At 40.3% G+C, this 13,782-nt stretch overlaps 1 protein-coding gene across 1 annotated transcript in view; it reads left to right on the top strand.

Moving 5' to 3' along the window:
- The window catches only part of DENND6A (DENN domain containing 6A), a 122,292-nt gene that overhangs the window by 55,570 nt on the left and 52,940 nt on the right, over positions 1-13,782 (top strand). Inside the window, exon 7 of the mRNA XM_068253729.1 lies at positions 12,453-12,532. Within this exon, the coding sequence (XP_068109830.1) occupies positions 12,453-12,532 (80 nt within the window). The remainder of the gene's footprint in view (positions 1-12,452; positions 12,533-13,782) is intronic.

The following is a 13,782-nucleotide window of genomic DNA, read 5'->3' as shown; positions in this document are numbered from 1 at the left end:
GTTGTATGAACCCTTTGTCAGTTGGACAAAGCCTTCTTTAACCTGTTGGCAGCCATGCAAGCATTATCTTGAGATAGATAATGTGTGCCAGGGCATTTTCTAACACAGGCTTTCTCAACCAAGGTTCCCTGGATCCCCAGGGTTCCTTGAGTAATCTGCAGGGGGTCCTTGGCATTTCCCTGATCGTGGGGGAAGTATAATAGAGCACATTATATTAGGGGGTAGTGTAAAAAGAAGCACTAAATTGCGGGCCAGAATAATGAGTACATGAATAAAAAGCACTAGGATAAGGAGACAGTATAATGAGGGACAGTATAATAGGGGGTAGTGAAATAAACAGCCTTACCTACTTTTAAAGACCATGCCTCCTGCAAAATAAATGCAGGGGTTCCTCGAGATCAAAAAATTGTTTGCAGGGTTCCTCCAGGGTAAAAAGTTTGAGAAAGGCTGTTCTAAAGCATATGCCGTTTAGTTACCTAATGCAGCTATGCAGAGTGGCGCAGGGAGCTTCTTTATATATGCCTGTTCCGGGTGGCTGAATTGGCTTCTCCCCTCCACCTGCAGTGCTGTACTTCTGGCATCCTCTTCAGAGTGCCGATCACATGATATGACGTGATCGTAACCTAGACTAGAGGATGGTGTCAGCATTGCAGCACTGCCCACTGTTGGAAGAGGGGTGATGAAAGAGACTCTTCCATCACCCCTCTTCCACCACCGGCGGTGCTGCAATGCTGATCCCATCCCATGGGTTACGATCACGTCATATCATGTGATCAGACCTTCAAAGAGCATGTTGGCATTGCGGTGCCGCAGGTGGAGGAGAGGAGATACCAATCCAGCTGCCTGGAACAGGTAAATATGAAAGCTCCCTGTGCCGCTCAGCTTAGCTTGCTAGGCTGGGGAAAGTACAAAAAAAATCAGCCCTGCAGCGCACATATAGCTTTTCTATATATGGCTGCTAAAGGGTTAAAGCTATCCAGTCCTTTGCTTTATTCATCTACACTGAGTGAGGTAATATACAGTCACTGACAAGTAGAGGTTGCATGCTCGAAGAGCACTGGTCATAGTGTAATAGAGCTGGAGGTGTGGAAGAGATGGAAATATACAATTTTATGGCTATTTATTAAGTATGAGACTGAATATCATTCTGACACTTGTAATTCCTTAACTCATTTTACTTGTTAACCTACCAGCATAGAGTGACAATGATTACGAAACCAGAAACAGTTTGCTTGATAGACACAGAAAATGCAGAAGAGATTTAACATGCATAGAATAATGCTTACTTAAAGAGAAACCGTAACCAAGAATTGAACTTCATCCGAATCAGTAGCTGATACTCCCTTTCCCATGAGAAATATTTTCCTTTTCTCAAACTGATCATCCGGGGGCTCTGTATGGCTGATTTTGTGGTGAAACCCCTCCCACAGTGTGATGTTAGTGCCTCAAAGCTCTGAGGTCCTGACATCACACTGTGGGAGCCTTGTTGCATTGTGGGAAATTACAGCTGATTTCAACTGCCAAAAAAGCAAGCAGCAGCTACTTCCACTGACATCACCTGCCAGCAGTAAAAATGTCGCCATATGATAAATGTCAGAATGTAAATCAGGGAGAGGAAAGATTTTACAATGCGCAAACACTGACTAAATCATTTATACATAGTTATTGTAAAAATTCAGCACTTTTTTTTATTTCATTATTTTCACTGGACTTCCTCTTCAAACTGTAAAGAGAAGGAGGATTCGGTCGGTGGCTGGGTGAAAAAAGTCTCCGTTTATTGCAACATCAGTGAATACACAGATGTTAGAGGCGGTGACACACTTCGATTATTGAGAAAGAGAGAGGCCTTTTGGATTTGGAGGCTGGCCACACGGACCCCTATGGGTTTGAATTCTAGAATGGACATTAGTCTAACTTATAACGTGTATTCTTAGTCAGATTAGCAGATCATGCTTCTGTATGCTACACTTTAGTTATATGGCTATGTTTTTTGACAAAACAGATATTTTTCTGTTTACAGTACCTATATATTGTTGTTTTTGTGCTACCAGGATGACTTGACATTGTTAATGTACCATACTTCTATACTGATTTTATGTAATTTTATATACTGGCTTTTGTCATTTTATATTGCAAATATTTGTACATGTTGCTTTAAGGATGGTGGCCACGCCCCACTTCCTGTGGGGTTAGGCCACAGTATATAAATCAATGCTCAGCCACAGTTTGTAAGCTATGATTAAGGAGCCATGAGCTCTGATACGCGTGAGCTTTTTTAATGCTGTGTATTCATTGACGTTGCAATAAACTGAGACTTTTTTCACCCTGCCACCGGTGTAGCGGAATCCTCCTTCTCTTTACAGTTATATGAGCCTTCTGCATGGATTCCTGACTCCCTCTGGTATGAGTGTGTTTGGTAGAAGTGGGTCCATCTCTGCTTATGACTTCCTCTTCAACTCTGGGTGTTTCATGTCCTTCCACATAGATCCACATTAATCCATGCCATGCACTGATGGGATCATCCAGTCTGAAACAATCTGTATGCATGTTGGATAACTGTGGCTCTGTACAGTTAACAAGCTGACGCATTATTGCATTCCAGGGGTTCTGGAGGTGTGTTTCGCTTTCTTTCTTTGTAACATGAAGTTTGCTTCTAAGGTGAATTGACACTATTACATTTTGGCCTTTATTCAATTCATTATTTCTCATAGATCATTTTTCATCATGTGTTTAAAATAACTTTCCAGCACTCTGCAATGACAAAGTATGTGGAAAAGTACTGTCAAAATGATTCTCTTGCTTCCTGGTGTCTTTATTGTCTTATTCTCTTGCTTCCTGGTGTCTTTATTGTCTTATTCTCTTGCTTCCTGGTGTCTTTATTGATGAGGTGTGAAAAAATCACCTAGGAGAAAAAGTAAATGGAATAAGGGCCTTTGGCCCATATGGAATTAACTGTTTCTTCTTCTCCGAGGTGATATTTTTACAAGTTGACAATAACATGACTTTTAAACCACCAGCAAGCAAGAAAATAGTCAAACTAGTTTTCATAGTACTTTTTAATCTTCTTTTTTGGTACTTTTTCAGTTGCAAAGTGCTGAAAAATAATTTTCAATAGAACCTGAGATGAATGATATAGTGGTATTTATACTCACTTGAGGCTTCCTCCAGCCCCATTAGGTGCTTGGGGTCTCTCACATCCTCTCCGGCCGCTCCATTCTCGGTAATCTGGCAGGCCACTCTCCTATGTACGTACGTTGCTCACCCACACCCCCTGTTGTGCTCCCACTGCCGGGAGCGTACTGCGCCTGTGCAGCAGTAGGGCCACGCATGCACAAAGGAGCATGACTGGCCAGATTACCAGAGGAATTTGAGGACGGCGAGGGACCCCGCGCACCTAATGGGGCTGGAGGAAGCCCCATGTAAGTATTAATACCCCCATAATATCCGTCTCAGGTACACTTTAAATACAAGATAAAAAAAATGATCTCCTTGTGAGAAAAAAGTTAATTGTATATGGGCCTTAATGTGCTATATTTTTTTTCTCTACTTTCTCAAACGTTTCGGAGCTTAGCTGGAGTATCTCTGCTCATTCAGGCTTCTTCTTTCAATAAGGGAAACCTGGAATCATGAAAGACCATAGGTACATCCCCAACCTCTTGTGATATAAACAAACGCTCTGCCATCTTAAGCAACAAAGTTGAGTTTCCTGCTCTCTTTATCCAGTGCTGTGCTGATTGAAGGTGGAGATAGAATGACCTTAGTGAACTTTAAATTAGCAGGTGTGGTGTACACAGTTGCTGCCTTTTGCAGACTCCGGCTCCAGCAGGGAGGAAAGAAGTAATGGGCATGGCATCACTGGCATGACACTGCAATTTTGCCTTGTAAAGCTTCTAAATTGAAGATGGTGAGTGACGGCATAAGGGAAGGATCCCTCACTTAAAGAGGAACTCCAGTGAAAATAATATAATAAAAAAGTGCTTCATTTTTACAATAATTATGTATAAATGATTTAGTCAGTGTTTGCTCATTGTAAAATCTTTAGTCTCCGATTTACATTCTGACATTTATTACATGGTGACATTTTTACTGTGGTTATGTACAGGTTATGTAGCTGCTGCTAGCTGTTTTGGCTGTTGGAGACAGCTGTAAACAGCTATTTCATGTCTGTGAACCTTGTTACATTGTGGCAAACTGTCAAAAGTACCATGGTCCTCAGAGCTTCTTGTGGGAGGGGTTTTACCACAATATCAGTCATACAGCGCCCCCTGATGGTCTGTTTGTGAAAAGCAATACATTTTTCATGTAAAAGGGGGTATCAGCTACTGATTGGGATAAAGTTCAATTCTTGGTTGGAGTATCTCTTTAATCAGCAGTTTGGGAGTATTCAGTTAATAAAATGGTAAAACCACTGTTGTGCTAGCCATGCACATATTGATTTTTGCCTCCAAAATACCCAATAAACGGTCAGGGAGAAAGCAGCAGGGCATTGATGGAACATCTATTTAACAGAGGTGCATTATAATTTGGGTACCGGATATTGCTGCTGTTTGAATATCGTGATTCAAATAACAGCTTAGCACTGGTAATTTGCATACCACTGTTGCTGTTGCTTACCCCATTGTGTAACATTAGACACTACAAATAACATTTATAATGCGCTTTTCTTCTGGCGGACTTAAAGCGCTTGGGCTGCAGCCAGTAGGGTGCGCTCAGTAGGCAGTAGTAATGTTAGGTAGTCTAACCCAAGGACTCTTTACTGAATAGGTGCTGGCTTATTGAACAGAGAGAGCCAAGATTTTAATTCTGGTCTCCTGTGTCAGAGGCAGAGCCCTTAACCATAACACTATCCAGCAGCATTAACCCCCTACCTACACATCTGTCTATGGGACTCATTGTTGGGTTTGTGTTATTTTTAGATCTATTTGCCAATTGTTGAGAAAGAGACGTCGTCTCGAAAAATTGGATTGTTAGACATGTAGCAATAAGGATTTAATTGTATCGTTCATCTGGAGTGCTGACCACTCACTCTGACTATATATAGGTTGTCCAGTAGCCATTGGTCTGAGCACGGTGGAACCATTGGGCCATACCCTATGGTGTGCATCACTCCCTCTTTCCTATTTGATCTACCTACGCTTAAAACTACCCACCCCCTACCTACTCTGACACTAATCTCCCTTACCTAATCCTAACAGTATACCCGAGAGTCGCAGCCAATACCACTCCATCTCGGCCAATAATGCTAGTCGGCTATACATCCACCGCAACAGTTCCAGGGTTCAGTTCTTGTCCCCCCCCCTTGCCCCTCCCCTCCTCACTGCACAAATGCATTAAATATAATAGCCACACCCTGGCGCGAGATTGACACCCATGCCACAGGATAGCTGGAGTCCAGCTATATGATAACCTAAACTCCGGCTACCTACATGACAGCCAATCTCTGGTGCTCTATTTAAGCTCTTGGTCCGATATAGCCCCAAGTGTACATTGTGGTCTGTAGCAGCGCCTAATTTTCTGGTTGCTATTAACACCCAATTTACCAGTCTTGATTGATGGCTGTATAGTGTTGTACTGCATTTAGCAGTATAACACAAATGGTTTGATTAATCTTCAGTTAGATTTCTGCTAAAATCGTAATTTGAAATTGAGTGGGCAAGGTTGTAGCACTGATCACTCTTAAGGTACCCATACACGGTACAATAAAAACATTCAATTTTCCCGTTTATTTGACCAAAACGATCAAATTGAATGAAAGTTGAAAATAATCTTTCTTTCGATGAAGAAAAAAGAATCGATTATCCCGTTTTGTTTTTTTTTCAATAAAAATCCGATTGGACATTACATAATTACTACTATAATTATTGTTTGTGTGTGGTATAAAAGAATTAAATCTCGAGCCAGTAATCCTTTGACTGCAGTTTTTTTTAATCTCATCCTTTATAGGAAAAACCCTGATTGTACTTTGGGTTTACTTAGAGGCACATCATATCTCATAAACTTTTTACCATTCATATACTACATTTAGAAAGTAAACTTTTTTTTCTTTTCTTTTTTTTTTTGCATATAAAAACTTTCAATCCTAATTTTATCCCGTATAAATGCTGCTGGTTATAAGGCATTGTTGCAGTATGATGTCACTTTAACTGGCCGGGTATGCGTGGAGAAAATTCCCACACATGTAACTAGAAACAGAACCGTGATTGTAGTTTATTCATGCTTGGCATAAACAAAGGTCTGTCCTTAAAACACTCTGGCAACAGGAAAACTGAACAAACTAGGTGGGCTGACTTGCCTCGTATACTAAGCATTTAGCAGCATGAACATTTTATTTGTGAAGTGTCTTAACTGTTCAGACCACCCAAAAATGTTACTGAGGCTTCAGGCACTCGATTTGTAATGCCAAGATATAAGCCCCACCTACCATGACATAAGCCTCTCAGAATTATGGCTGCCTCACCCGCTGTACAACAATTACAAAACATTAAGCTTGACAGGAAAATGAAAACTGGTAAAATAAATTGTAGGACCAACGGGGAGAGTGACACTCATTTCGCATTGGCAGCGTGGCAGTGGCATTACAGCAGACCTAGTTGTAGTAAGGCACAGATCCTGCTAGGGGGTACTTGCTTCCAGGTTCCTTATTCTTCCATTGTCTAGTTAAAACAAAACATCTGTGTTTTTTTTGTACTGCAAAACCATTAAACATTTCTCATATTAACAAGGCAGTTATATTAATTTTTCTTTTAGCTTTCTTATGCATTGTTTTTTTCAGGCCTAATTAGCAATATAACAAACTCATTGTTAATGAACTCATTGTTAAAGAGAATCTGTATTGTTAAAATCGCTCAAAAGTAAACATACCAGTGCGTTAGGGGACATCTCCTATTACCCTCTGTCACAATTTCGCCGCTCCTCGCCGCATTAAAAGTGGTTAAAAACAGTTTTAAAAAGTTTGTTTATAAACAAACAAAATGGCCACCAAAACAGGAAGTAGGTTGATGTACAGTATGTCCACACATAGAAAATACATCCATACACAAGCAGGCTGTATACAGCCTTCCTTTTGAATCTCAAGAGATCATTTGTGTCTTTCTTTCTCCCTGCAGTTCTCATGCACTGAAGTTTCAGGCTGCTCTTTTTTCTCCTGCAAACAGCTTTGCCCTTGTCTGTAATTCTTCAGTATGTGAAAGCCCAGCCAGCTCAGAGGACGATTTATCCAGCTTGTAAAAGATAAGAGAGAAGAGAGAAGCTGCTCTAATCTAAATAATACACAGGCAGTGTGCATAGAGGGGCCTGGAAGGGGGAGTTCATATCAGAACCACAACACTGAAGAACTTGGCAGCCTTCCAGACACAGGCTGACAAGTCTGACAAGGGAAAGATACATTGATTTATTACAGAGACTGTGATAGCAGAAAGTGCTGCAGTAAGCCAGAACACATTAGAATAGCTTTTGGAACTTGTAGGATGACAAAAAACAGGATGCAATTTTTGTTACGGAGTCTCTTTAAGCAATGTTTTAGCTCAAACCGTCAGGCTTTCCTTGTCAAACTACAAAAAGTATTTAAACACTGATGATGGCATATAATATAACAGTGCTAGCTCCACCTCCTAATAGAATAAGCAAATATTAAAACAACAATGGGATTTTTAGTATAAAGAACGCGTGGATATAAAACTAAAAAGTTTATTAAGGATCACATAAGAACTGGGATGAGCATAATACATATAAAATCAACCAATTACATGAAGATCATGGATAAGGCAATACGATAATTGCCTGATGCGAGTTTCTTAGCTCAAGGCTCCTTCATCAGAGGTTCAGTACCTGCAGAGAACAGGGGCTTGCTGTGATTAAAATATACATACATGCACTGTAAGGTAATAGTAGAACCATAAATATATCCTGGAATTAAAGTGCCCCAAAAAAAGTGAAACTCAATGAAATTGTACAATGTGTGTACATGCAAGGCTATGCTTCCAAAAAAAGAGAAGAAACTGGGATCGCCAATTGAGTGTAGTATATCAAGCGGTATAAATATTAAAGGAAACCTAAACTGCGAAGGATATGGATTTGTCCTTTTTAAAATAATACCAGTTGCCTGACTCTCCTGCTGATCCTGTGTCTCTAATACTTGTAGCCACAGCCCCTCAACAAGCATGCAGATCAGGTGCTCTGACTGGAGTCAGACTGGATTAGCTACATGCTTGTTTCAAGTGTGTGATTCAGCCACTACTGGATCCAATGAGATCAGCAGGTCAACCAGGCAACTGGTATTGTTAAAAAGGAAAGATCCATATCCCTCTGTTTAGGTTCCCTTTAAAGAGACTCTGTACTGAAAATAAACGTCCCCTGTGGGTACTTACCTCGGGAGGGGGAAGCCTCAGGGTCCCAATGAGGCTTTCCCTATCCCTGTAGCTGCAGGCAATCTGGCGCTGGCTCCCCCGAAGCGCCCCGCAATCCTGTCTCGACAAGCCTGACAAGGCTTGATATATTTACCTTCCCTGGCTCCAGCAGGAGCGCTGTTGCGGCTCTCAGCACGGAGATAGGCGGAAATAAATGCTGGCGCTATATAAATACTAAATAATATCATCGATTTCCAAATGACCTTTTTATAGGACAAAAATGTAAATTGCCCATTTTATTCTTATTTAAAAGGGCAATGACACTTGATGGAGTTTTCCTTTAAATGTTACAAGGCATGCAGCACAACTAACTGCTGCTGAACTCTAGCATAATCGAATTCCTATTAAACCTTAAATGACATTAGGCCATATGCAATTCACTTTTTCTCCAGAGTTTTCTCCTAGGTGATATTTTTAAACTTGCCAATAAAATGCCTTTTAAATCACCAAGCATGCAAAAAAATACTAAAAATAACTTTTATAGTACTTTTCCATCTACTTTTTGGTACTTTTGCCATTGCAAAGTGACGAAAAGTTATTCTAAATTGAAGATGAAAAATTATCACCTAGGAGAAAATTGCATATGGCCCATTGTGTTGATGGCCTCATGTGCTATAAATAGAGATGTTACATACGTAACCAGATCCTTTGAACTTGGTTGGAATTTTGCATTACAAATTATGACATAAACACCAGTTTTTGCCTGTTACATGTGTGACCTTATAGCTGAAGGAATGTGAGGTAAATTTATTTTTCTGGGTAAAATCCAGAGGCGCTAATTTTATTAAAGTAAGAACAATAATACATACAATATGCCTGCATTATCTTTTTGTTTATTTACAGTGTACAAACCAAAGTATACCTTTCTCTATAGGGAAATATTTCATCAAATCCACACCAATCCACAAGCCTTTCCAAATATACCAGGGGTTATAAATGTTTACCAAAGTGAAGCTACAGGGAGGTTATATAAAGATAATCAGAATTCTTAGAAAAAAATCTCAGAAAAGCTTTATGTAGGTGGGTTTAGATGGCTGCGGTCACACAGCGGATATTTCACTAACCTTTCACCAACCATTGCTATGGATTAATATGATTTGATTTATGCTCATAAATGGCATATCTGTGGCATTTGAGTGGTTAGGGGATGTGGTAGGAATAACATGGAAAGGGGCAAGAGTGGAATAAGGTGAAGAGAAGGTAAAGGGAGACAGAGAATAGTGATGGAAAGGGTAGGCCTCGTTATTGGTGATGAGAAATGTAGTAAATGGATTTCCGTTACATAAGTGAAGCCACAAAATATTGTCTTATTATGGTAAACTCCTCCAAATCTGTGTTTGCAACACCTTAAAGGACCACTATTGCTAAAAAAAAAAAAAAACCTGTAAAATACATGTGTATGATCTCTATAAAATCATACACAATACACATGTTATCCTATGCTGGTAATATGTATATTTCATGCACTTCAATAAACCTCGTCTTTATATAAAAAAATCATACACATGCATTGTGTAAGCAGCATGTATACATTTGTTCCTAGGTAAAATGTTCTAACAATTATTTTTCATCTATGTTGCTGTCACTTACAGTAGGCAGTAAAAATCTGAAAGATCTTGACAAGTTTAGGACTAGTCCATCTGCTCATGGGGGATTTTCAGGGTTTTCTTTGTATTTAAAAGCACTTACTGAATGGCAGTTGCTTGGTTCAAAAACCAAAAAAACCCGGCAAGCTGGCCGGCTTTCTTATATAGGTTCTTCTTCTTCCTCTTCTTCTTCTTATATAGGTTCTGTAAAGGTACAGGCAGTGCTTTAGTAAGGATTAATAAAAATATTGAAAGTCCCCCACGGGGAGATGGACTAGTCAAAAATCTGTCAGGTTTTTTACTGCCTGCTGTAAGTGACAGCAACATAGAAGAAAAGTAGTTTATAGTGCATTTTAGAAATGTACTCCTTAAAAATATGCATTTTACATTTTACCATTTTCCATAATGGTGGCACTTTTGTCTGCTTCCCTAAAAACAGGGACGGGGGTCTTCACTTTTTAGTCAGCCTTCATACATTATATAATATTGAGGAGAATGTCAGCGCATACCACTAAGGCTGCATCTGAAATGACCACCAGCTCATGTGTGCAGCACCTCAATAGACTTTCTGCACACTTCGCATTCAATTCAGATGCAAATCATATGCAAATATATGATAGCTATGCAAACCCAGAGATACTGAAAAGGCTTTTAATGATTATTTTATTGAAAAAAAACTGACATGGTACAGTTAGTATAAAGTACACGTACAACGTCAACAATATTGACAGAATTAAGGTAAAGAAGCATTACGTTGCATTACTAGGACTTGAACGACAAGACGTTAGGAAGAACATTGCAAAGTATAACGGTACATAACCCCCCCGGAGTAAACCAAAAAGATGGAATAAAATAATTAGTTAATAAGTTGGGCCATGTCCGACCTTAGCAACATCCTAGAAGCATAAGTTGATGTATATTTATGGCTCTGGTTCTAATTTCAGATCCAGTCACAACAGGCATAGTTCCTCAAATCAAGCTTAGAGTCAAATAACATTTTGGCTTTCCCAGAAGCAGGGTGAATTACAGGGTGAAGTGCCCATATCCAACTCTGGAGTGAAACCCTTATCCATTCATACCATATTTTGTTGAATTTTCCAGGGCAGTTTCTATTCCCAGCACATCCCAAAAATAGACAGATAAGTTAATTGGCTTCCTCTAAATTGGCCTTAATAAATATGATGCATACACTACATGGAACATACATAGATATATGACTATGGTAGAGATTAAAGTGGATCCGAGATGAAAAACTAACTATAACAAGTAACTTGTCTATATATCTTATCTAAAGTTTAGATAGTTTACACAGCAAATATAGCTGCAAACAGCTTTAATAGAATAAGATTATTTGTTTCTGTGATACAATGACAGCAGCCATGTTGTTTGTAAACATTATACAGAGGCAGGCTTATCTGTATCTTCATCACTAAACCTGTGAAAAAAAAATAATCCTCCCTCCTCCCCTCTGCCTCTGAAATCAATGGCTAGTAACACCTCCTCTTCCTGCCCAGACTAAGCTCCCATGAGCTCTTGCTACTGCCTTGGCTCTCTGAAAACCTGTGGGCGTGGTTTATTTAGTTTATGGGGAATTAGGGTATTAAAACAAAAACAAAAAAGTATTTGGCTTGAGGAATGCTCTATAAACAATAGGAAAGGAACACAATTATGCAATGAGTAAAAGTTCACCTCGGATCCACTTTAAATTGTGAGCCCCTCTGAGGGACAGTCAGTGACAAGATGCTCTGTACAGTGCTGTGGAAAATGTTGGCGCTATATAAATACTAAATAATAATATTACGGTAGGTAATATGGTAAAGGGGGACTACTTTGTGTGAACAGACCTGAGATTTACATGTGGGCACCCGTGGGAAGTTCCATGTTAAGGTTATCTTTTTTGGGGGGTAATGGCATAATATTTAAAGTCTTTTGGTGGCATCTGAGGGGCTGCAGTTCTTTGAAACCAAAGAACGCAATTCTAGAGGTTAAATTTCCAGGGAATTCCGTCACAAGTTGGATGGCTTCCCCATCTCTTCAGTAGGGTGCAAGAGCAGTGCATTCCCTAAACATATGACTGGCAATACGGTGGGTCATTCCACAACTTGTACAGTCAGGAGAATTGGATGGGTTAAGTTTATGCATTTGTGCTGTTGGATACTGTAGAATATTCAATGCATTATCTTTAGCAAAATTAGTCTGTCCCTTGCTGACACTAGATCGGAGTATGAAAAGCCTGAAATTTTACTCCCCGCTTTGTGCAGACTTCTGGGTAAACAATAAACCAATGACACAATCTGAGAAATGAGAATTCTGGGAAGTCCTTTACACCAAAATGTATACTGTTGCTATGATTTGCTATTGCTATAACAACCATTGCATTCATGTTTGTAATGTTATGTAAAGCATCTGCAGATGAAACTGGAAAGGTAATTTTTGTGTGTGTGTTACCTTCTGTATTTAGCCTGCAGCGACATAGACCGATGGGCCCCTCCTATGCCAGGGAGAACTCTGCACCTGCCAATAATGGGACTTGTCGTAAAGGTAACATGCTAAGTATTGTAGTAACTCCTAGGTCTATCCAGTGGACTGTGTAATGCTTTGGCTAGTGGTGGTGTTTGTTGTTTGCTGGCAAAAAGGAATAAACTCACGCACTGAGCATCACCATTTAATGTGATACAATCTGCAACTTTGATATAAGGATTTGCATAATGATTATCACTGTTTAATCCAATTCAGATGGGCACTATGAAGCCTCGTACACATGCTAGAAGTTTTTTTGGCTTAGGCAACCAGTTAGCGAAGCAAGTGGTTTCAGCGCTCAAGGTCTGAAGCTTGGTGCCACTACAGCACTAATTCGCGGGATACGTAAGGGTAATTTGGAGTTTCGGCAATTGCCGGACCCCAAATTACTTCTCCCTCCGAGTTGCTACAACTCGGAGGGGGAATAGTGTGTAACGTCGACAGGAATTTGAGCTGTCATTCAGCTCACCCTGCACCCAACTTATCGGCAGCACAGTAAAACATACGCACCAGTCAGGGTTTTCTCTGCCATGAATATGGAATTTGTTTAGTGGCCCCTATGTATTGCCAAGAGAGCTAAAATGACAGATTGACCCGACTGAGTGCGTTACTCCTGCTTTTCTCCCCAGCTCAAATTGCTCCATCCCACCTAAGCCCCACCATGGCCCCCTTCCACCTTCTAGTAGCAGCTTCATTTGGTAACATTAAAGGAAACCTGGGGGGGGGGAATGTGCCTTAGGAGAGGAAAGCCTCTGTCCTTCTCCGGCAGTCTGTTTCAGCGCATGAAAACAGTTGACGGGCTTGTCAACAGCATGCATAGTAGCATGGACCCACTCAGGCTTCTGTGGGAAAAGCTGAGTCCATTTTACTGTGCAGGCATGATCCGCCTGTGCAGTAGCATGGACCCGATCATGCTCTGATTTTTCTTACTGAAGGTTCTGTCCTATTGCACAGGCACAGTGCGGCCGTGCATGTCTCGGCACTAGAACGGCCTGACGGAGGAGGATGGGGTAGGCTTTTGGAGGACCTAGGGTCTTCTCCGTCCTGATGTAAGTATGTACATTTGTGTAGATGCCTCACAGGCTTTTTTTAACAGCAGCTGTGCTAGGCAATTACAAAATATGTTGCTGCTGTTTTAGTGTTTGCTACCCCAAGTCCTGGAATCCTTTTTGGTTTAGTTATGATGTGGAGATTTGTTTCTCAATTTTCTTTCCCCATTGGACAGATTTTTTTTTTTTAACAGCTGTTTGTTGATATCTGACAGAATATCA

This window comes from Hyperolius riggenbachi, chromosome 9, assembly GCF_040937935.1.
Source record: "Hyperolius riggenbachi isolate aHypRig1 chromosome 9, aHypRig1.pri, whole genome shotgun sequence".
In the NCBI taxonomy this organism is placed as follows: Eukaryota; Metazoa; Chordata; class Amphibia; order Anura; family Hyperoliidae; genus Hyperolius; species Hyperolius riggenbachi.
The sequence above is the reverse complement of the archived record's forward strand: the minus strand, read 5'-3'. Positions and strand labels throughout refer to the sequence as shown.